Source organism: Osmia bicornis, chromosome 14 (assembly GCF_907164935.1).
Source record: "Osmia bicornis bicornis chromosome 14, iOsmBic2.1, whole genome shotgun sequence".
NCBI lineage: Eukaryota > Metazoa > Arthropoda > Insecta > Hymenoptera > Megachilidae > Osmia > Osmia bicornis.
In genome coordinates this window covers 3,701,715-3,726,365 of record NC_060229.1, presented here as the reverse complement: position 1 = coordinate 3,726,365, position 24,651 = coordinate 3,701,715, and the positions used below count along the sequence as shown (strand labels likewise).

General features: G+C 44.1%; 2 protein-coding genes across 11 annotated transcripts in view; one reads left to right on the top strand and one right to left on the bottom strand.

The window, feature by feature from the left end:
- LOC114879978 (tensin-1) overlaps positions 1-24,651 on the bottom strand; it is a 118,701-nt gene that overhangs the window by 78,038 nt on the left and 16,012 nt on the right. The window lies entirely within an intron of this gene.
- LOC114879980 (putative sodium-dependent multivitamin transporter) lies at positions 14,685-19,510 on the top strand. Of its 4 annotated transcripts, none has more exons than XM_029195482.2 (7): positions 14,685-14,916; positions 15,161-15,292; positions 15,911-16,132; positions 16,191-16,534; positions 16,589-16,708; positions 16,969-17,643; positions 18,733-19,510. In XM_029195482.2, exons 1-7 carry the CDS (start codon positions 14,911-14,913, stop codon positions 18,995-18,997), a joined length of 1,764 nt encoding a protein of 587 aa, XP_029051315.1. In that variant the 5' UTR covers positions 14,685-14,910; the 3' UTR covers positions 18,998-19,510. The 4 variants fall into 4 exon arrangements, with proteins under 4 accessions (XP_029051315.1, XP_029051314.1, XP_029051316.1 ...); XM_029195483.2 differs by lacking the exons at positions 14,685-14,916; positions 15,161-15,292 and adding an exon at positions 15,416-15,864 and having other exon boundaries at positions 16,969-17,321; positions 17,406-17,643; XM_029195481.2 differs by lacking the exons at positions 14,685-14,916; positions 15,161-15,292 and adding an exon at positions 15,415-15,864 and having other exon boundaries at positions 18,736-19,510.

Below are 24,651 nucleotides of genomic sequence, written 5' to 3'. Positions count from 1 at the left end.
CAAAAGGACGTCGGATGGCTCGTTGGTTTGAAATGTCACGAATACATTCGTCTAAAATCAACTTACCCCAACGTACAGGACGCTCCAGTGATCGTGGTACAAGAAACCACCGAATGTACATTATCGAGCAAAGTAGACTACCCTGATAAAAATTGCACTACAGAAATCCTCAGGATTTTAATTTTGACGATACTAATATTAAAAGTGATCTAGAAGGAGAAAAGAATACTTATGGGGGTAGTGGAGAACGTGAACCCTTGGAAGCCTAACTGGAGGGGGAACATTGCCATTTTTTCAAGGGAAATCTATCATGTTTGCTACTGTACCATGGCTGAGACACCCTGTACGATGGAGAAGGTTGGAGACGCGATGGAACGTGGTTAGAAGCGAGCAAGCGTGACGAGCATCGAGTTAACATCAGAGCTTGCAAAGGAGAATCGGGTTGTTGTATTTCCAGGGAGAGAAATGGCGAATTCAGCCCAATTTCCAGCATCGTTGTTAATTAACGGAATGCTACCTATCTGGTGCTCGCGATCGTGGAACTGACACAGAGAGACACTCGAACTACTCTGTATCAAGTTGAACGAGTTCAAAGTTCTGGCAACCGAGTCGAGTGGAATTAAGTGCGTTCCGTTCGGGACGATACATCGGTCGGTTGGTCGGTTCGCGAACGGTTTATTGCTGCAAAAGCGTTCGAAAGAGTAGAAAGGAACGAAGGCGGAGGCTTCGGAGCAGGACGAGAGCTGGAACAGAGGCCGCTTTGTCGGGTTGTGTTTGCGCTTTGACTCGGAACACTTCGGCTCGCATTAACCGCGTAGATACAAAGACATACCCGTACCGAGAGATCACATATATTATATTCTTTCTCTCCTTCTCCCATTCGCGTGTCTCCCCTGCTCTTCTTCTCTGTATTCTTTCAGTCTGCCTTCAAAGAGACGTTTTTATCCCCTCGCTAAGTGCCACGGAACGCGCGATTACGCGAGACTATCGTCGCGGCTCTAGGCGCGGGTATTGATAATGACGTCTGCATGCTGATTTTATGGAGTTTCTCGTTAAAACCGAAGTTTCATTCGAATAGAATTCTGACAAAATTTAATCCTTAAAAATTGCAGATTAGAGATTTGGTATTTGTGACTCTGAGAAAAATTCTGTTGATTCTATACATTCTATAATCCTCACAGGAGGGTGCTGATATTTTCCTACAGGACTGAGACAGAAGTAATCTGTACGTATGCGAAAAACATCCTACCATCAGCTGAACAAAAATGAGCTGGAAGCTTTAGATACATCGATACCGAGTTGCGGGGCTCGTAAATACAAATTCATCGAGCTGGAAAAAGGGGAATACGAGAGGGACAGGCAGAAAGAAGCACTCCGTAGGAGTGTCAGTCGTCGATCGAGTTGAAATACGATTTAACAGGGTGGTCTAACGCGATAGAAACCGCGTGTGCAACGGAGAAAAGATGAATATAAACGAGGCTAATGCATCGAACGACAACATCTTTGCGCGGATGATAGAGCGTGCACAGGAAGAGGCTTGTACCGTCCGTTGGAGCTTGAATGGTACGGTGGCTTTAAATCCAGCGTACTTCCTCGAAAACATCTCTCTACGATCGCGTTACACCGCTTGGAAGTCGTGTACGGAATAGAGGAGGAGCTGTACCGTGAAAGATGCTGAAGAAGGAGGACGGCAAGGGACGAAGAATTATCGAGGCCAGGATTGAGAACAGCGAGTCTCAGAGAGCTCAAACAAACTGCAGAAGCGTACGGTTTGCATCTGCCTGCTCGTCCGCCATCGTGACGGAACGAACATCCGCGACCTGTTTGCTCGAACACCGTGGTAATTTAACGAAACACCAAAGAAACGGTGCCTTTTAATGATTTTTATCAAAATCAGCCGATTGATACGCGACAGTCTAAAACCGAGTGATTTATGAAAGGTCCAGGATGTCCTTGCCTAAATACCGACCCCGATGTCCAAGCGGCTGCCTTCGAATGGAAATTTATTCGTGCGCGAATAAATTTTCGGTGCTCGTTTGCGCTCCTCCTTCGATCAACCGAGCGCACACCCAAGTCCCGTATCGTTTCTCCTCGGTTTCGTTCTCTTTCCGCCACGGATTTACCGCGCCGTTGGCACCAGGGATTACCAATCAAGACCGTACCCATCTCTCGATCCTCCTTCCACCTTTTATCTCGCTGTTTACCCTCCTCTTTTTCTTTCTAGTGCTTTTTATTCGGACGCCGCGCCCGGAATGCCGATGACCTGACCCACGACTCCGACTTTTCTGAGTTATAGTTCTGCTCGCGGCCGAAACGCCGCGATTCTACACGGCTGTATGCCTGTTCGCGGAAAAAAATTCAGCGAAACGAGGGATTTTTTTTACAAGGTACATCGCGATACTGTTCATCGCTGAACGAGGTACTTGGAAAAAGGAGAGGATTTTAAACCGAAAATGGAACTGCCTCGTCCGGGGCTGTGATTCTGATTTTTTAGTCCAGTTTAGGAAAAATGAACAAAGAATAATGAATCTCGGTTTCATAGAATTACACGGACCTTCGTACGCGTCCCATTTCGCGGTTCGTTATTGTAAAATTGTCATGAAAGTTCTCGTATTGTAAATGAACCAACGCACCAGTGCATAGTTTCAGCTTTTCACTCGACTGATAAATTATCCTTCGCATCGAAGATGGAATCCGCATTCCTTTATACAAGGAACGTGCAACATCTACATATCGATCATTACTCGATCCTCCGAGGCAGAAGGATCGAAATAAAAGCCGCTTCAGCGCGAATGACCACCGTTAACGCTGCTAGCTACCGCAGTCTATCCCGATTCGAATCTCCTCTTACGCGAGAACAGTCAAGAGATTTTTCCCCGTCGTCATCACGATGCAACCGGAGATATTATTGACACGGAGAACTCGAATTGCACCGGCACGATCGTGCCATCTACGCGGTTAGACGAGCGGCTAGATCTCGCTGAAAGATCCAGATACACGCGGATAACGAAGCCCAACGCTGATGCTTGACACGCCGATGGAGATTACGTTGCACGTGCAACACGGCCTGGCGATTCAGCTAGGCGAATGAAACGCGAAATGACCAGCCTCTTCCCTTCGACCGGTTTCATTTAGCGAGCGGATTTCAGCGTGGGAGTGTTCGCGATCGCCGCCAATTGAATACAAGCGCGTCAACGGCGCCTTTGCGCGTCAACCGGCGCGAAAAATTCGGCACAGAAGCTCGCAACCGGCAGATTGAACGGGATAAAATTCTCTTTTAAACGACGGAGAAGCGTGGGTGGTAAATGGGAACTTTAGCGGGGACGGTAACCCAATGCTGAGTTAATCTTCGGGTAATCTAGCGCTTGTTAGGACTCCTCGCTTCCGCTTCGGTAAAATAGCGAAAGAGGAACTGCTCGACTGATTTAGATAAGGAAAAATTATTGCGTTAACGAGGAACCGTTTTGCAGCCGGTCAAATTAATCGACTTTTCTTCCCGTTCCCAGAGCAAAGGATCCAATCGTTCAAAGTCACTCGAACACGCGCTCGTTGCGGTAAGATAAGCCTCGACATCGCCTCTTGCTATCATACTTTTTCCCCGTTGCGATCCGACTGTCAGGGTACCAATGTGTTCGTCATTCATCACGGGACTGCAAGGAATCCTTGCATCCCGAATCACCGTCTCCGGAGAAAAATAAAGGATACACGGGGATTACCAGCTGCTACGATGAATACCGAAGTTTCAAGGGACCACACAAATTTTCGAAATTTACGACGTGTACCTTTCGCGGAATCGCGTCTCAACAACCATCCTAAACGATTGATTTATCGGAAGAATTCTGAGAGCGTACTGATTTATTATTGCTCGGAGTTTTGCTTCCCACGGTCTTCTCCTTTTTAACAAAAATTATTTTACGATCAGAGTTTCCTGCGAAGATACATCGTCTATTGAAGGCAATAACAGGAAGACAGGCGTGATACTTCAATTATGACTTGTTGAATATCTATTGAATAACAACCTTCTCCAGACGGTGATAAGAATGGCACTGACCGAAGAGACGAGAAAGTCTCTCGCAATTCTGCTTTGCAATATTTATCTCTGAATTGAATATAATTTTCATACGAATCACCAGTTTCTAGATCTTATTTAATAAACGACGCGACTGTACAAGTACGATCAAGCAAATGCGACGATTTCGCAAACCATATTTCATCATCGTTATCAATAATGCTGTAACGTACAGCGCAGATAATACAGTGACCCGGAGAAGAGCAACAAAAAGAAGTTCACAGAGTCCGTATTGAGTCTGTCAGAGAAACGAATCGACCTCGATGCCACTGTTCGACTACGACCAAAGTGAAACGAGGAGAAACAGCTCCGAAACTATTACGCCAAACTGGTAATCTCATCTGCGAGCGGTTCGGATTCGCGGTTTTACCTAACGATGACAAACGGCTCGAGATTATTTGGTTGATCATGATTTCTCTTACACAGGGTGTTCAACAAATTTCAACGATTATATCATCTATTCTATTTTTCCAAATCAATTCACAATATTTTGTGTATGCAATTTCGGATATATCTTATTTTAAAATTATAAGAATGAAATTCCTGCATTTTTGTGTCACCTCACGTATGTTGCTCTCCTGAATCTGTTACCTGAACGAAACGAGCGAACGGGCCAATAAGCCAGCGAACAGGCACGCTGAAAAATGGCACACCTTGTGAAACCCACCACGGAGTCCTAAATCTCGGACCCGTAAAATCCGGCGTTACACGTTTTGCTCTTCGCTTTGGAGCGTATTTCTAATGCGAGAAGGTGTACAGCCCGCGCGGAGTGTATAAATCCAGCGTTATTACACTCCCTTTTTCCGCTCCTCTATCGAAGTAAATGCGAATTTATCGCGCGTCGCGAATCAAACGAGCCGGATACATAAAATTTCGCCCCGTGGCAACGAGGAAAAGGAAAGGTACGCGCAAGCCGGATTACGATGGTCCGAGCTGTTCGAAGCGAGTATACAAGGCTTTAACCATCAGATTCAACTTCTTATATCTTTTTTCAAGTATCCAGTTAAACTACCCTACATCCTATTTATTTTATTTGAAATATTATACTCGATATCAAAATGAGCCATCACAGAGTGATTCATTATTTTCATAATTAATCTCCAACCCATTGGAACCAAAGTTTTGTATTTAAACCTTGTTCCTTTCCTGACATGCCACCATCGAGGTCGGTATAGCGCCATAAAAAGGGAAGAAGACACGCATAGAAGGCCACACGTGTCCTCGTGTAGGGCGTGTGTTACTTGGAAACATCATAATCCTCGTTCGATGCGCATATGGGAGGAAGGCACCGTATAAATCTTCTCGCGGCCCTTCGTTACAGACGCCCTCGTCGTCGTGGAATTTATCCATGAACGAGTTGACGGCCATCCACGCGGCTCCAGACACCATTCTCGAACAAAGCCTGCATGGCGTTCTTTGTGGCGACCGATAACTCGTTTGTTTCACAGACGGTCGTAATTTTTCTGACAGCAACCCCCTAGCCGCGAGGGGCGTAGTTCGAAATTGTATTTAAATGCCTTCGAGTCTCTAACATCTTCTTCGTACATTATCAAACGAGATATTAGAAAGCTTAAGATCGGTATAATTTATTAAGGGTATTGTCTTCGAGGGTGTTCCGCCGTAACTTATAAATTATCAAAGTTTTCTAATAAACGAAGGAACCTCCTTCCTTCGAACGTCTTTTTATCCACGCTATAGTAAAGAAGTTTCAAGGCGAACAAGCATTTTTTTTCACTCATCGATTTCCGCGTTTCTTGCAATTAACTCTTCATACGTCCGTCGTCGTTTACACTCTTTCCTCGATTTCTTAACGACGTCGAGCGTACGAGTGTTCCTCTTGTCGTCGAGAGCCACTTCAAGGGACGCGTTATTCACGGCTGCGAAGAGAAAGACACGCTTTATGATTCTCCTCTCGTCCGCTGGCCCTCGTCTTCCGGGGTCCCGAGCGGCCGCTCCACTTTCCTAGTTTCCACCATGTGAAACGTTCCTCGAGTTCTCGGCAAACGCTCGGGGAACAGTTGTCCTCGGCGCCGGTGTTATTACAGAATCACCGATCACGATCGCGTTCCGCGTCATGATTCCCGATCTACCAGGGAATTCGAAAGCTTTTGACACCGCGGTGCAAAGTGGACGTCTGTTTGCAAATATTTTGCAATAGTATCGTGGCAATGTTTTTTTAAAAAGAACTTACAGTGCTAATAGATAGATCAAATATTCTTTGTACGTGTAACATCACTTGGGTCAATCTGACCGATTATAGCTGTGATATTTTGAATAATGTTTCCTGATTTTATTTTAAAACGATATAAAGAGAAAGCGAAGTGAAACGAGTAGGAGATTCTAATCATAATAAGGGTACACGTGTATAATAATTTACGCCAGGATAGAAAATAATGTACTCCTAGCTGACAATTAACTAACGCTAGCCTCGTAATTACTTATCGCTAATTAAATCAGCCTCAGACTTATCTTCCACGGTCCTTCGTGCGTTCTAACAACCCCTTCAACCGCAAGTGCCTCTTTTGCTCGTGCTGCCTAGAACCATCGTCCTCTAAAGCGCAAGCATCTACCACATGCCGTACATAACGAGGCAGTAGAAAGAAACGAAACAAGTGTTTTAATTATATTTCAGATAAAGAACATCCGAGTCGTTAAAATTTCTATGACTAATTTCAGAACACCCTGAATACAAAGAATTAAAAATATCTTATATAGAATCTCTAAAAGAACCAAAAGTGCAAAAATCGATTTATAAAAAAAGTGCATGTGTATCGCTACACTTGATTTGAGATATCTCTCAAACTATTCTGTTTTCAACATTTTATCGTAATATATAGTTCTCTACCAAAGTACACTTGTACTCAACGGTACATTTATCTTTTCAATCCTTCATGTATGAAACTCTTCCATTGCCCGAGGATTAGAGATCTAAGTAAATATTAGTCAATCGCTAAACATTTCATACTGGAACCCCTCTAATTTTCCCTTGGTCGTGTTACCTTAGCCTGGGGCGAATTTTTTCGCGCGCCAGTTCCGCCCGATAAACGTCTACTCCCGAGTCGTTTGAATTAAAATAATTTTCTATCTGACCGTGTAAGAATGTCCTGGCTTGCGCCATGTAACAAAAGTAGGATAATGACAGAGCAGAGCACCAATGAACGCGGAACGATTTGAATTATCCCGAGTGACGCTTGCGTAATACCGATCGTTTGATCGGTTTTACTAAAGCAACTATCCGTGCTGTTTAAGAAAAAAAAGGTTCGGTGGCTTTTAGGCAACGTTCCGTGTCTCGAGGAATTGTAATTTGAACATTAGAATAAATTAAATTATAGTATAATTAAAATAAAGTCAGAAATGAAACTGTTTTTGAAGCCTTAGGTATTTGAAGGCGGTTCGATTAACTCGTCGCGATTCACCGAAACCTCCCGCAACCCTGAGATCATTCAGAAAACGCTTCACGTACGCACCTATGGGTTACTCACGTCTCCACGTGGTGCACAAGACATACCAATCACGAACAAAGAAGCATCGCATCTGTCGGGAGATCGTTTCGCATAGCTGCACACTATGACCAGAGGTTACGTAATCGGTACGCACATTGTGTTGGCCATTTTCGATGCGTTCGACGTCCACTGATCCTCGGGAACACGAAGTACAACGTTAATTAACCGCGAATACGAATTATCTGGCATCGGTAATTAACAGCGACAGCGAGGTCTTCGTCGAAGATCTTTAAGTGGTCAGATTTATTAAATTGAACAACATGCTTGTTTACTGAATTGGAAAAATATCTTCGTATCGATGCCAATTAATACAATGTAATTTGAAGTATTTCAAGTAGAATATTAGAAAAATTCTTCAAGTTTGCAAGCAGTGAGAGTGCATATCTCAAGGTAAAAAGGAAACCCGCCTTTATGCAAAGCAAGAACGTATACTCCGAAGTTTTAATTAGCTATTTCAGGAACTCGCCACACGATAATTCATCATTAATAAAAGCTTTCGGTTTCCTCGGCGAAAAATTCAGAACGTATAATTTTGACGTACGATTCCGTGGGACGTTGTTATTGCAAAATGTGTAACGTTACAGGCGAGTATGTATCATGAAAGTTGATGATACCCATGGAGTTTAAGCACGATGGGAGGTTAATTCACCGCCTTTCTCTCTCTCTTTCCATGGAAAATCGTAAGTCAGACACTCGTGACGTGCCTATGCTCGATCGGCCGGTTATGTAACGTAATAATACTTGCGTTCTGCGTAATTGCAGTGTCCCATATTCGGACCCACCGCCTTCCTTCCATCCGCCTGTCCCTTTCTCTCTCTCTCTATGCTCGCACGATCGTGAAATATCGAAAGGAAGACGCGACTTGAAACGATCATCGGTTTCGTTTAACATTGAATCCTACCTCTTCAAGTAATACCTGATTACTCCACCGCGCAAACGATATACGATGTTTATGAAATCGTATAAACGTTGTGTAACAAATCACTGGAAGATCGAAGATAAACCCTTGTCTTACAATTTTATTATCTTGACCTCCTTAATTAACAGTCTTAAGACTTCTATAAATTAATCGTTTAATTTTTACAATTTTTTATTTGCCACGCTCGCAAGAATTTCGAACCACCATAAACCGTTGATGGAATCATGGTAACTTGAAAGCAGGTTGATCCCAATTTGTAACAATCCATCGAGGATTGTGTTTTCAGTATCGTCATATTTCACACGTGAGTTTTGCACAAACTTGCTAATTGAATCGGGCAGACAGGAGGTTTGAAATTGAGAAATACACAAGGCAAGTCACGAAGGCGTTCAACACACAACAGACAACTAGTCACGACCTCGTAACTATTTTGTCGGCTGATTGGTGTCGACGGGTTCGTCGCGTTCTCGTTGTCACCACTAATTGGTACGAATTAAAAAGTAGCTCTAATTCAAGGCGATTCGAATCCCATGCGAATGAAAGTTCAAGGTCCCTATGGAATTCCTGTCCAGTGTACAAACTCTTGGACAATAAAACCTTTAGGGATCATCTTTTATCCCTGTACTATTGTTAACATGATCTCAACGCGACCACATTTATGCTTCTAATGGATGCCAAATAGATCTCATTGTCAGGGTCTCTGTACCCGCGTGTGTAGTCACGCAAATCCTTAACAGAGCTCGCAGCATATCGATCGCAGCTCGTAAATCACTATTTTAAACGGCTAAACGACGTTCGCTTTAGCAACGATCGTTTACCGTGAACTTCTCGCTGGATCGCGATAAACAATGACGCCGGTTCCGAATGAAATATCGACGAGGCATCGATAACCACGAACGACTAAATGAATTAAACCTTCAATTACTTTACGACCGGGGTCCAATTGAAACAACGGGAATCGATTAAATCGTTCCCGAACCACTCTTCGCGAAACGAGTTTGATTAGCTCTGACCCAAATGAATTAAATTTATAACTTCATCGATTGGTTGATCTTTCATGAGATAATTTCAGGAAAAGAGTAAAATAAAATGAGATTGATTAATTTGAACGTGGAGGATGATCATCGTAAAAGAAGTCTCAATGATCAAAGCTATTGCGAACATGTGGCCCATCGTTATTAAAATTCTTTTGTGCACCACGTCAGTGCTTTGCATACAGAAAAAAAACTACACTTCTTTCTTCTCGGGTTCAATCACACTAATGGCGGTCGAAAGAATGCGTCTAGGCGATGTTGAAATTTTAGCCACGAGGTTGATAAACTCGCATGAGAAAGACTACTGTCGACGGTTTCCATGTACAATCATTATTTTTTTTTCTCGATTCCATCGAACTTAGCGTGTAACGAGTGGAATGGTTAGCGAGAAAAAACGTACGTCCTCGAGTTGGTTCGATGACGACACCGACGATACCAATATCTTCTTAATGGATCCGCTTAACGAGTCGAATTACGAGCGTTGCCGGTCGATGTTGACGTTGGATCTAAAATTGCGTAGGGGCCATGTTATTCTGTCAATCATTATTGACTGACAAGCTAATTTACCATCCGAAGCCGTATTCTAGGGTCAGATACACGATGTATGATCAATAATACCGGGTAATTCAGCACGGTTCGCTCGGGGACAAAGGGATTTATTTGTTCGATCTCGAGTTCTCTGTTATTCTGTTAATTTTCTCATTCAACCACAAATGACTCAATCCGAGCCCAGTCGTCAGAAGACGAAGCGCGCTTTGTAAGTCACGCAACGTTTTCGAGATGAACTCGTTTCCGGTGTTATTGGTGCCGCGTGAATCGCAGAAGAGCACCGTTCGTTCGGTCCACGGGATAATTAGCTGGCAGGCCTCGGAGGAAGATTAGCGAAGCGGAGAAGCGAGTTGATCGTCGCGTGTTGCCGACAAGTAAAAGCAATTTCATGTAACTGCGCTGCAATCGCGATTCTTTCGAACCGTTCAACGCAGGATGATAAGGAAAATTCAAAAATTCATCCGAAGGATCCGAATCCTCGCGTCGACTGAAATAAATTCTGCTGGCTGTACAGCCTCGCCGATTATGAAACATGAACGGACTAGGAAGACGAAGCACCTCGGCCCGACTGGCTGAGAGGACATTAATCCTTGAGCAAAATTCTCTACCGTCGATTACCGTACTTTCAGGACACGCCTCGCTGTGCGCGCGTTATACATCAATCCAGCTCGGTTGCATCGCTGACTCGTGTAGCCCGTTGACCCGCGGATAAACGAGCCCCGAGACACGCGAGTGTTTCTCAAGCGGACCGCAATTTAGAGGAATTAATGCGCGCACCTGTGCGCCTAGAATCGCTTGACAAATCTCACGCTTCAAGTATTCCTATTTTCGCGATGAAGATGAATTTCGCGAACCAGGGATTATTATGAACGGGTCCTAGTCGATAAATGTGCAGGAGCAAGATTTCTGGCGCCTGGGCCATCAAACTTTCGAGAGTCCCCTTGGTTAACAATAAAAAAATTTGATTCAATATTTTTTGACAAATAAAAGTCTGTGTAGACATACTTAAAATCCCGGGTTTGGAAATTCATCCCCGAAAAATATAAGTGATACTACGAACTCATGAATGCAAATGGCAACTATTAATTCGAAAGCTGCCATTAAATTTCATGACCTTTGAATTTCCAATAATGGTCCCGTGCTCGTAAATCGCCGAATTCGTGTCGCGTACTTTCGATAATTTCTACAGGGATTAACATAATGAAAATTCTGTTGTTACCGATTCCTAAATGATTCTACGGAGGATCCATATCAGTACACGTTTACACGTGTTCGTATCTCGTTAGAGATCGTTTTGCGAGATGCATAATTATCGACCGTTCCATCCGCGACAACTCGCATTCAAATCGATCCATTGTCGACGATGTATCATCGATGCAAATGATCGAATTACGCAATGTCGTTTCTCATGCGGACCGGCCAGTTAAGCCATTGTGAGGTTATCGTTGGATCTCGGGTAAGGGAAATAGAAGTGTAGAATCGTGGTTAGAATGTTCGCTAAACCCGTCAACACCGAAAAATCCTCGATTGCCACACTTCGTTGCTCGCGGTGGAATTTTAATACACGTCCATGTTGTGTGGGACTTTCCATGATATCTGATTGCTAATGAGTTCACGAGGAACAGAGTCTATCGACACTCTGTTGATATGTAAAAAAAATATTCCATTTGGTTTAAATAAAAAAATTCTATCGAGTCTAGGAATGCTTGCTCTACAAAGGGTTAAATATATTACACATGCCAGGTTTCATTAGAAAATCTTAAAAATAGAATAATAGAATATGTATAGCAATCACGTGGTATAATAATTCACCGGGGTCAAAGCACGATATAATTTATGGGACTGTCTTCCAAACGCAGTCTGATAGGAATTCGTTTCGCGCGAATGGAGCGCCGTTTTTCGAATACATAATTAGCGGTAATTGCCGGGCCTCGTAGCAGCCAACGGAATCGTCATAACTGTAATAGGCGTTGTCGATCGACAAGAGGCGAGCAAATTGGACGCGTCGAATTAATTAAGGCCACCGAATCGAGCCGGTGTGCAGAAGAATCATGCTCGGTAAAAAGGCTGTAACCGTGGCACAACATTTTGTCGTTAATTAACAGAATTTCAACGAGCCAGTGTAAATGAACCTACTCGATTATCATATCGTCGCTCATCGCTGTATTCGAACAGTAGCGATTTCCTTTTCGACGTTATCGAACCAACAACGTGTTTTTGAAATTTCAAAACGACTTGATAAGACTCGTTCGCGATTGCATACGGCCTTCAGATTATCACACCAGTGATGCAAAAATATGCTGCATTGTAATGTGTCACTGTAAGTGGAACAGCTGTTAGCCTTAGCGTTTCAATAATCAGAAATGCTTGCAACACTTGTTGTTTTGAATAGAATCGATGTACTTTTGGTGTACCAATAAACAATCCCCTTTTTGGGTCAAAATCATACTTATGTTTATGTATGACTATTGAAAATAAAAAATATATATGTATTCCTAGATAATTTTTCATTGCGAAATTTTATGCTAAGATATTACAACCAACGTGTCTTATGATAAACTGGTAATTACCTTGAAGGAATAATAAAGTTTGTACCTGAACTTTTAACGAATCTGAACGTTAAGAATTTCTGTCGTGTACACGTTGGAATGCGTTCAGAAGATTGTTTACGAGGCAGCTTATGCAAAACCGCTGGAACAAGTTGGCTTGTTCGAGCAAACGTCTTAGCGTGGCTTACGAGGCGTGGTTTAATGAACTGTTTGCTCTTAGAAAAGACCGCTTGCAACTTCCACGAGAGCGTTCGAGATTACACGGGCGAGTGTCTCGCCGTAAAAATGTGCGTGCGAATGTAAGCAAGTTTAAAGAAGACCCTTCAAGACGTCTTACTACGAGTATCCAACTATAATAACGAGCTTCTCCTTACGACGCTCGAGTCCGCGCGTGCTTTAGGCAAAAGCACGTCTGATCTTCAATCTACGAGTGTGTCTCACCTTCTACCGTCTAACTAACTGAAAAAGGGGAGACCATGCGAGCGGGAACACGACATCGTGATTATCTGAACAGGAGAATCTGGAGAGCGACTCGCGGTATTTCTCTTGCAAGCTGAATCTTAGAATTCATGCTTCGAAGATTTATGTATTTTCCAATCTGCTCTTTCTCTCGTCATAGAATTCATGATATCGGCTGTTTCGATATAAAACGCGAAGCGGGGGTGAAGACATGTAGGATAAAGTTCGATCGGCCGATCAAGTTCAGCAACCAGTTAACCGACAGTTAAGCCTGATGTCCTCCTGCGTCCGACTAACGACTTAATGACGGGAATTCGCCACTTACGGGCTCCTCCTTTTCTCCTCTTTCGTCGTTCATCCCGTTCGTCTATCGTCTTTCAGCGGAGCTTCTTCGTCGGCGACCAACATCGGCGTAAAACGAACCAGTCAACGGTCGAGTAACAATGTCGAAAATTGGACGACGCTCAACAGGGATCTCCATTAACCTCCAGAACACGGGGCATCGTGCAATTACGTCGGGAAGAAATAAATTCGTGTTGGCAAATCGTGTCGGGTAATCAACTCGCATTAGACGGTGAAGAAGCGATATTACCCGCTTAACACTTTGGAATCAACCGCTCTTCTTCTATTAAACTGGCAACTAAAATTCTTCCGGCGGAATTACTCGTTCAATTTTAACAAATAATTTTCTTTTCTATATTTTATAAATTTCTCACGATCGATTCTCAACGGGTGGAGCTATACGCGTCCGTATTTCTACCGATCTTGATGAACACCTTTGTGCAGCGTGGATAAAGATCGACGGAACCCTGTGGAATCTTCTCGGTGGTCGTACGTTTCTATGGGTGCTTCCCTGCTCGGAATAATAGCCGATGGCCCCTCGTCGATTGTGCCTCGTAACGCTAGGAAATTACATTACGACCGGCAGCTACCGTCTTGCGAATAATTGTTATGCACCAGCGACACGACATTGGCGTAGAACAACGTTCATGACTACGAACCTTGCGCGTTACACTCGATCGATCGATCTCCATAGTTCGGCAAACAATTGCCCTTTGATCTTTTCATTTGTTTGCCTCTCCAATTAAGAGGCTTCAAAGGAACGGTACAAATCGATCAGCCTCCAACATGAATTTCCTCGTCGACCAAGGGGATTCGAACGCCTCTTTGCTTACAGATTCGTTCACTCGGCCCCGCGACAGGAATTCGCCCGACGAAAATTCCCCTTTATCCTGAATTCATTAACCTTTCCGAGATTAATTATTCGTGACGGTCAGCTTCGCGTCGGTAGACCGCGGCTCCATTGGAAATCGAACTGGTTCTTTCGCAAGGGTTCCCTTATCGACTTTACATAATTAAACAGTCATTAAATCATAAGATTCATTTTTCTCGTCGTCAAATAGATATAGAGTTATCTCAAAATTTTGATTTCCTTAATTTTTACAAAATCGTCGTTACGATTCTTTCCATTCGAATTTTTTTATTGGTAAAAAATGACTCGCCTTTGCGTGTTTTCGAACGAAAAAGATGCTGAGCCAAGCTTTACGTAATGGAACCTCTTTTTTCCCATCGTTCAAAACGAAGACACTCGGCCACAAAACACGCAGGTGGCGAGTCCCGGTCGCTTCTTTCCCCAGGATATTCGCCTGGCTCTTCTTCTCGTGCCATTGGTTCACGCGGGTTCCGTCCGTCTGTTACGTTGTCAGCCTGTTCCTCGTCGCCGCAGAACGATTCAGGAAGAAGCACGATACCCGGCGAAACAAGCTCGCGATATCGAATTTCTCGTGTATCGCGAGTTGATGCTATCGCAGCCAACGGATCCCGCAGAATGGACGTGAGTGCTCTTTCCATAAAAGCCCTGCAACGTATACAGCTTCTCTATTCCGAGGAAAGCGTTCAACAACTTCAAACTTTGATTAAACTTCACTTTAAAACGTTCGATCGAGCCTTTGTTGCGAGAGTCTGGTACGCGCGAAACGTACAGTCTCAAGGCGGTTGTAAAGTTTTGCTGATTCTTGATAGCTTTTTTTCTGTTTTTGAAAGAATTTGCACAAAGGAGGGAATCAATTTCGTTTCAGGAGCAGAGGAAAGATGATAGGGTATCCACGTTGCAATGGGCGGATTATCTTGTCATCGGTGTAATGCTGTCAATTTCAACGGGGATCGGGATCTACTACCGATTCACAGGCGGCAGACAACGCACGGCCGAGGTTAAACTGTTGGAAAATTAATTTCGACGCGGAAGATCGAATCGACGCGACGTCGAGCCGGGTTCGATCCAATATCCGTGATAAAACGTCGCTCGAAATAGCAGAGTCCGGCTTGGCACGTTCTTAGATCACGAGCGGCAACCGAGTTCGAGGGAGATCTTTCACCGCTATCGAACGATCGATCTTGCCGCGCGATAAATATTGCTATCGACACAAATTGCCAACTATCGAGAACGCTATTTAATTTATCGATACACCGCCGTTCGATCGGCTGACCGCGGCCGAACGTTAATTAACGTCGAAACGTTATTGCGAATCGAGTTAGGTCCAGGCGAAAAGTGTCTACTCACACGGTACGATCGCTCTCCCGTGATAACGATACAATAACAATGATAACGTATGAATTGCGCGAACAACATTTTCGCTCTTTCTGCTACTCATTCCGTCGGAGGTATCGCGTCGAAGGCACCAATGAAATACTCCTTCATGATCGATCGATTCATTCCGTCATTCTACCGACCACGTGTTTCGATGCCCGAGTCATTCAACCCTTGAAACGATCCGTCTTCCGGGTGAGTAAGTTTTTAAACCGATACGTTTCTTGATTAACACCTACAGGAATACTTCTCAGCGAATCGATCGATGGGCGTTGTACCTCTAGCGATCGCGCTGGCGGTGTCTTTCATGTCGGCGATCACGTTGCTCGGAATCAGCGCGGAAAATTACGCCCACGGTACGCAAGTCACGCTGCTGTACTTGGGCGGAATCATCGGTACACCGATCGCCCTCTACCTCTACCTTCCGGTTTTCTACAAGCTCAAGGCAACGAGCGTCTACGAGGTAATTGGCCAACGATCCATTTCAAATTTCTTCCATTTTCTCTTCTTCTGTTCATCAGTATTTAGAAAAACGTTTCGGGATGAAGGCTCGTCTAGTGGCTAGCGGAGCTAATTTCCTTCAGCTGATGATGTACACCGGCGTGGTGTTATTCGCGCCCTCGTTAGCCCTCGAAGCAACGACCGGTCTGTCAGGGACCACGAGCGTGTTGCTGATCGGGGTGATTTGTACCTTTTACTCGACCGTAGGTGGCATCAAGGCTGTCCTGATCACCGACGTCTTTCAGGGACTGTTGATGTTCGCCGGAATCGCTTGTGTCCTAGGGATCGCGGCTACCGATCTCGACGAAGGCTTGTCCGATGTGTGGAGCATCGCTAAACAGGGTGGACGATTGAATTTTTTCGAGTAAGTACACGATCGGGTGTACGCGGTACGTACACGTATGAAATTCCTCTCTAGTTTCAGATTTGATCCAACGATACGGCACACTTGGTGGTCCCTTCTGATCGGTAGCACCACCATCTATGTCTCCTTGTACGCTGTGAATCAGGTTCAGGTGCAACGTTTGCTCACCGCCAGGTGCGTGTACTTAATATGATTACCGGACAGGATATATTTACCGGAGGATATGTCGAATTATGTTGAACTGGTTAATGGCCGATTACGAGGGACATTTTGATAAGCTTGAACGAGACAGCTGATCAGGTTTCATCCAAGTTTCATTAAAATTAGAATTAACTACTTGGAGTGTTCTTGATATAAATTGTATTAAGATTAATTTTATTGCTAGATCCTTGTAGCTTTCAATTAATATCCCATAAGTGCCATTTCATGCGTAGGAGCTTTAAGGATTCGCAGAACGCGTTATTGCTGAGTGGTCCCGTCACCTTATCACTGGGACTGCTGACGTCCTACTCGGGTTTGGTCCTGTACATGATCTACAAGGACTGCGATCCCGTCACATCCGGCAAGATCTCAAGCTTCGACAAAATAATGCCCTTCTTCGCTGCAGAACGGATGTCACGGGTTCCGGGTATCACTGGACTCTTCATCTCCGGAATCTTCAGCGCTAGCCTAAGTACCATTTCCGCCACGTTGAACGCTTTGGCCGCGATGGCATTGGAAGACTACGTGAAACCTTTATGCCGGGCGACCGGTGTGCAATTTCCAAACGAGAAAGCTACTCTGATCGGTAAATTATTAGGTATATTCAACGGCTTGGTTTGCATGGCTGTCGCGTTCATGGCTAAATCCATGGGCACCCTGGTCGAAACAGCAATAGGGATCTCCGGGGCCATTATCGGACCTATTCTCGGAATTTTCACGCTGGGAATGTTCGTCGAAAGCGCGAACGAGACCGGCGCTGTTGTCGGAACGATCTCTGCTCTGATCACCTGCCTCTGGGCAGCGTTTGGCAAACCGAAACCGGAGGCACCCTTTCTTCCGTTGTCCGTCGACGGCTGTGAGAACTCCACAGCGTTGCTTCGTTATCGAAACGCCACGCAACTTAACGGGTAAGTTTCATTTTTTGCTTGTTAAGAAAGTGAACTTGTTACAGTTGCTTTAATACACCCTGGCAGCGGTACTTCAAAGTATAATTAGGGGCTCTTGAACGTACTCTGGGAGTAGATAAATGAACGTTTCCTAAGTGAACCAGTTTTAAAACTGTTCTGAGAATGAAAATCGAGTTCGCTGGGATTTTTATATCTTCTCGTTATCGTCTTTTGATCATGGTTCACCATGCATAATATCCTAAGTACTAGAATCGGTGATTTACTATCCGATTCAACTTCTTCCTTTAGCTTTCTCTGTGTTCGGTTAGAAATGAACTGTGGCGCGACCCAGTTTCCGGAATCGGTATAAAAGGCTTCCCGTGATCATTTTTATAACCGTTCACGTTCCCAGACCGTTTCAACGAGATTTCCTTTCCAATAAGGAAATCGTAGACACACGTGTTACCAGTCGATTTAGCTATTGCCGCAAAAAGTCGGTAAAACGTTCGGCGAGCAAAGGTCGACAGATTGTCTAGCAATATAGAGCGAGAACGGTATAAATTTATTCGAAACGGAAGATTTCATCGACAGGTAAAAGTTAGCGTCAGATAAGAACGTTGATGAAGGATTAATTAAAATGAATCGGTTTCAGTATATACGTTATCCTTGATTCTAATCACTTGCGACGCGATAACATGGGTGTGGAGGTATCAGGTGGTAGCAATAATCGGTTGAAAAGCAAAACGATTACTTCCCGGTTTCTTTTTCATACGCTGCTTTCTCATAACCAATGTACATCGTTTCCCACGATAGTAAGTAACGCTAATTGCCCGTTAATAAACCACGATTACGACCTCTTCAAGTTCTTGCCGCGTTCCAGCGGTATTGCTTTCTCTTCGCTAAACTACCAACAAGGTGTTTTTCGCCTTCCGTTTAGGAACGTCCTATCTACTGCCACGCGCTAAACCTGTTCGATCATTCGCGACGATAATTATTATTTTACGTTAGAATACGTCGTGGAATTTTATAGAGAACAGAGTGTTTATAATTTATTCATTGGTGTGCTAGAAAATTATTCAAATCCTTGGACAATTAAATTTTAATTTACAGTAGCACCGAGACACCGCCAGAAGATCCTTCTTACTTCTACTTGTATCGTATTTCCTACATGTGGTACAGTCCCATGGGATTAACCATCACGCTGCTCGTGGGCTACCTAACCAGCTTGCTCGCGAAGAGGATATGTCAGAAGGACACTCGTGAACCGGATCCCAATTTGTTCACGCCTCTCGTGGCGTCCAGGATTAAACGGCGAAGAGAGGACGCTGAGAAAACTAGAAGCAGTCAGGTGTTCGTGTTGGAGAACAGAAGGTGAAACGAAGATGGATTAAGTCGACCATGGTATCGACACGAATGGAAAGAGGTGAACGAGATCAGAGTGGAGCGTTTTCAAGTTGATCGAACAATCATAAATTGTAATTTTGCACCCTATTTTGCAATTATTCGATAAAAATTTCAGCGATATTAAAATGATGTAGAATTCTCTAAAAACTTCAACAGAGCTCGCCGGTGAACGTAAATAAATTCGTGTTTAAGCGAAATTGAAATGTGGTCCCACGAAATTTATGCAACAGTAGGGTGCTCGTTATAAGAGGATTTGCAACAACGATCGCTGCAACTTCGTGGTTTACCAGATATGTACCTGGAAACATAAGCACCAACTTTCACGAACAAGTTTGACCAGGTTTGGGAACCTCTGCTGAATAACACGTGTTCAACCCGTTCGTGTTGGAAATAGTAATCTCTCTATAAAGAAAATAATCCAGTATAATTCTTCTAATAAGGCTCATTAATAAAGTAAACACAGGTCGATCGAGTGTCACGTTTATATGACCGTAATTATTAATCGTCCCGACGATTTCATTAGCCGTAACTCATCCCCCCGCGACAGCCAGATGGTAATTTAATAAAGTCTTGCAACCAGTTTAACACGCGTCGTTCGATCGCGTGCTAAATTTACCCACTCGACTCGCTCGTTTCTACGTTCATTTGCAACTCAACGAGCGACGATTGGCGGAAAAGGATGCAAGCCATCCGCGAATGAAGCTGTCCGACCATGTGGGTCAAACCGGTGCGTGGACGATACCGTCCTTTCGTTGTGAAACACGTCGAAAAATTACCGTGACTTATCTCGTGATAGCCCGCGACCAATTTGCCACGACACGGTGCGAACGATCTCGTAATTCCTTTAATTAAACCTCATTCCACGGTCCCGTTATCAGGCCTGCTTCTCAATGAGCGTTAAAAGACAGAGTTCATGAGTTACAGGGTAAGTGGTACTAGTTGAAATGAATAACGCTTATTAGAAGGAATATCATTCAACTGACATGGAGAACTCATAAAAATAAGTAGTAATGGTAAACGTATTAACTCTCGGACGACGGACCACGGAGAGAGCCTCAATTTTAATTTAATTCTATATTTTAAATAACTTTCATTTTCATTCTCTAAATTTTACACTGTTCTTTTTCAATTATTCTTCCAATATGTGAAACCTTTTCGTTAAAAATTATATGTTTAACACACTTTATTCACCCCACCTTAAAAAACACAATATACGATAATTGCTTCTTTCATCGAAAGTGACCAGCCGTTTCATTAAATTTCCCAACCGAAATGATCGCCGGTCATGTGTATCTCCCTGGCAAAAATTGTTGCTGGCAATGATAACGCGTTCGCTCCCCGTTGTTTGCGGAAACAGAATTGTCGTAATTTACCCTCGCAATTGCTTCCTCCGCCCAATTCTCGGTCGAGTGGGAACGGTGCTTTATAATTCGTTTAATCGCGGCTGGTTCGAATGTTCGTTCGGCTGGCTTTCGACGTAGAAAATTTAAATAAAATCTCTTGTAAAAAAAAAAAAAAAAATAAACTGTTTCACGGTTAAAAATGCTCGCGTTAGATCGAATCATTCCGTCCGGACGAGCTTGTCGAGCGTGTGGATGAGAATTACAAGCGGGAATGAACAGGTAGAATTTAAAGCTGAAATTCGTCGGATACGAGGGTACGGGTGAAAAATAAAACAACAAACGCCGCCTATGGCGTCGAACAGTCGATTAATTTCCTGTCGACGTGACGCTGTTTTCGTACGCGTCATCGATCAACTAAATTTTCGGACACGTGCGTCGATTCGCACACGTTCGACCACATAAATTTTTCACCGGTACCAAGAAGAAGAAGAAAGGTGGCTTCGCGCTGGCCTATGGTTGCCCGTTTGTTGACGCAGGCACACCCATCGCGCGAGAACGAACGCTCCCTTGGAAAAGAAAAGGAAGAGAATAAAGAGGAGAAAGAAAAACGCGCGTGAGAACGTTGCTGGTTCAACGTAATATCGGATATGGCGTTTAAACAGGCCCCTATCCAACGCGTCGTTAACGTGATTAAGGGGTTGCTCTTCGACCGGTGTGCACGAGGAAATTGTTATTTTATTGTTGCGACACACACGGCCGCCTCTCTTTCAACGAAAACCTTTTTACGAAACGCGTTTATTAAAATTTCAAACACACGTGTCTTTTGTTGTTCCTCCTCGACTCTTTTGTTTCTCGCAGTCGTTTATCATTTATGGCCACGCTTGCAGCTTCCATTTGCTTTACGAAACAAAAGAAGACACTCGTTAAACGCAGGGATGAATTTATAATCTACTAGACTTCTTTATGAAAAATCCGACTGGGGAAGAAGGTTGCAATCGTATCAAGTTAAAATATTTTAGAAGAATACTTGGAGCTTCCAGAAGCAACCCGGTATTCGTTCCGTGACCGTAAAACGAACAATGCTCCGATCGAAGCGGGTACATCGAACACCTTTCGTGCCGTAACAACCGTGCCGACAAAGTGCGAACAAATGCTCGGACGAATAAGTGCGGGAGGGCAATAAGATCGCGGCAGATGGAAGTATCAGCTGCACGGCCAGGCATGGATCGACCACGAGAGAGTTTGCCTTTCACGAAACTCCTCCGCTCGATCCATCAGGAAGTCGAGCGAAAAAATTCTTATGCTCGAAAGAATTCTCTTCGAGCGCCCTTCGTTGTTCCACGATATAACATAGTATTCTGAATAGTAACTGACATTATGAATATCGCAATCCCTCCGCAAAAATTCTTCCCAAGTGTTAATTAAATCCTTCGTTGGCGTCGAATTCCTCGGAGTGAAATTCCTCCAGGTGGATTGCCGATTGGACGCGGTGTTTACAGAAGCACGTGGTTGTAGCGAAGAAACGCAAGAAAAGGTAAGCATGATGTGGCACGGAAACCGCCTTCACGGACAGGTCGAAAAGAATGCGAGAAGAGACTATGGCCGTATCCTGGGTCTTTCACGATAACCTATGCAAAAGACAGTTCGTGCGCGAGCTCTGGCCGAGGCGCAAGACGCTTCTTCACGGAATTCACGATACGGCCGGCTATGCATTATAGGGAATACGATATCCATCTTACGTCAGATCCATGGGATCTTATGGCCGCGGCGGCACCTAGCCGCTGCAAAACGAGCAAAAACACCATGGCGACTTATGTTCGTGGAACTAGTCCTTTTCGTCTTTGAGCGTGCAACAAGCGTGTTCGGTTCCCTCGCCGCGTACACTGCAGCGAGTCGAATGGCTCCCAGCCGATTTAACCGCAAAACCACCCAATGAACCTCTCCTACCGACCTTCGCGACGCGATGGAAGAAGCAACCACGGCCGTTCGCCACTGTCTCCATGGGACAACCGTGTGAAATGATTATTGCTACTGGGAAAATCCTATCCTTTATTTCGAATCGTTCTTCCAGCCAAATCAAATAATAAAGTATTTTTCGAATAAACCCCATCTGTACCGCGATACCTTCTCGTCACAGTGCAAGCAATTACTACCAATATTATCGTATTAAGCACACAGAATTCCGTCGAAGTGCAAACACGCGAGGCGGTGATTGTTCGGAGCAAACGTATGCAGCTTCCGAGAGCGGATCCGTGGCAGTATAAACACTCATCCGTCGACGGACAGGATCGATGAATGAGTCGTTCGTGAGAAGGATCGCTGCCAGAAATTCGTCCTGGACCAGCGCCAGACGGCTAGGGCTCATGCAAATTCATGCGACGCCGTTTATGAGCGACCGCAGGAACGCGACGAGATAAAAAAAGAAAAAAAAACGCGGGTGATGGAACGAGAGGACGAATGGAAGGGCACGAAGAGTAGGATGAGATGAAAAAAAAAAAAAATATATGCCGTGGAAAAGGAGCGTCGATGATCAAGATCGTACGAGTATCCTGGCGAGCGCATATGAGGCACGAGAGAACCGGAGAGGGTTCGTGATTTCAATTTTAAATGCGACTGCGGCTGCGAAAGAGAAGGGACGAGAGGATGCTTCAAAAGTTCGAACGGCCATTGTGACTCGACCTCCTATGTGCATCCCTATCGGACCTTCGTCCTGAACCATCTTCCAGACCGCACGGGCTTCTTCGATGATTTATTTTTTTCCGTTCATTCCCGGGGAACAAATTGAAACGATTTGAACGTGAAATATATACAGAGAGTCATTCGATGGCGCAGTCGGAAAAATTGTATTTCTACTGTATGCTGATATACCTAAGACCGTTTGAACTTTGTATTCTGCAAATCACCACACCCTCCATGGAAAATATGGGCGCCATTAGTCACACGTGTATCGAAGCTAATAGCTACTGTCAGACGTCGGAGTTTCCAATAGTTCCTTTGTGCCATAAGAGTGCCATTAAGAATGTTTGACCGCGATTGATCACCTTTTGTTATTTAGTATTTATCGAAGCGATCAGGTAGCGCTAATATCTCGCACATTGTTCGTCTTATTTATTTATTTCTCAATTGCTTCTATATTATTTTTTCGATGTGAACTATTGAACACAATTCGAATCGAGATTTACGAGAAATACCGTCGTTTTAATTATGATGCATTTTTCGTGTCGTTTCTACGATTGGCTCAATTGATATGCAACGAATTGCATTAGAATAATTATACAATCGTCTTGCGATTACTATCAGAAGAAAGGAATCTATCACGAGGTCTTTATTACGCAATAATAATAAAGTATGAGAGCGAAGGTCGGCTCTAGATCGCTTATCAAAATCAATTCGATTTGCATCGGACTTAATTGCCTCGGAGACCAGAATAATTGCCTTGGAATCGGATAAAGAACCAGTCCGCATACCCTAGGGCGTAGCCCGATTGAAAATCAGGAACGTGTCTTAATGTTGTCTCTCGCATTATGATAACCAAATGTTATGCTAATGTATGTCTTCGATTAGACCGTGGATTGGAAATGTGTTTTTAATCATTTTTTCACACTTGCACGCGTTAAGGGTCGTTTGCGTCATGCGGCGCCATTGAGTGGAAAGAAAATAAGCCATAATCGAGACCGGTCTCCTCCATGATTACCATGGAATCCAGGAGAACTCGATTGCCCGTCCGGATTGATTGTTTCGCATTCTTTCTCTCCTTCGCCCTCTTTTCTCGTTTATCTTATTCCACGATGTTGGTTTCGCGGTCTAGTGCCAGCATGGATTCCTTCTTTTCCCGACCAGCGACAACAATGTCCTCGTCCCGCAAAGACAATGGCCTCGACCGGACAGTGATGGACTCTCCTCGTTGACACACGTTAACGATCGCGCGGTGCCTGATCGAAGACCGGAACACGGCTTCGATGGGTCTCTTCTGGTGACACTCGAGGAAACGTTGGATCGCGACAGAATTTATCCGACGCTTCTTGCATTATTTAACGCGTGTCGGTTAATCGTTTACGCTCAGGCATGCTTTTTGCTCGCGTTTTCCGTGAAACGAAGGTTGCTTCAAGATTGTCCGAGATTGAGAAAAAATTTAAGGAAGTAATTACGTGAAGGAATCTTGGCCTAGAATAATATTCCATTGCAAAACGTTCGAGGAATGAAACTGAAAGGTCTAAAAATACAAATTTCAAATAGTTGAGGTACCAGCGTTCGACCCCATTTGAATAACCGGAAACGAATA

Bases quoted from the DNA above. Each gene is read 5' to 3' on its own strand.
- LOC114879980 (XM_029195479.2), top strand. From the start codon at position 15,682: ATGATAACGTATGAATTGCGCGAACAACATTTTCGCTCTTTCTGCTAC. The intron at 16,535-16,588 runs GTAAGTACACGA...ATTCCTCTCTAG, and splicing joins GGACGATTGAATTTTTTCGA to TTTCAGATTTGATCCAACGA. The intron at 16,709-16,968 runs GTGCGTGTACTT...TTTCATGCGTAG, and splicing joins CAACGTTTGCTCACCGCCAG to GAGCTTTAAGGATTCGCAGA.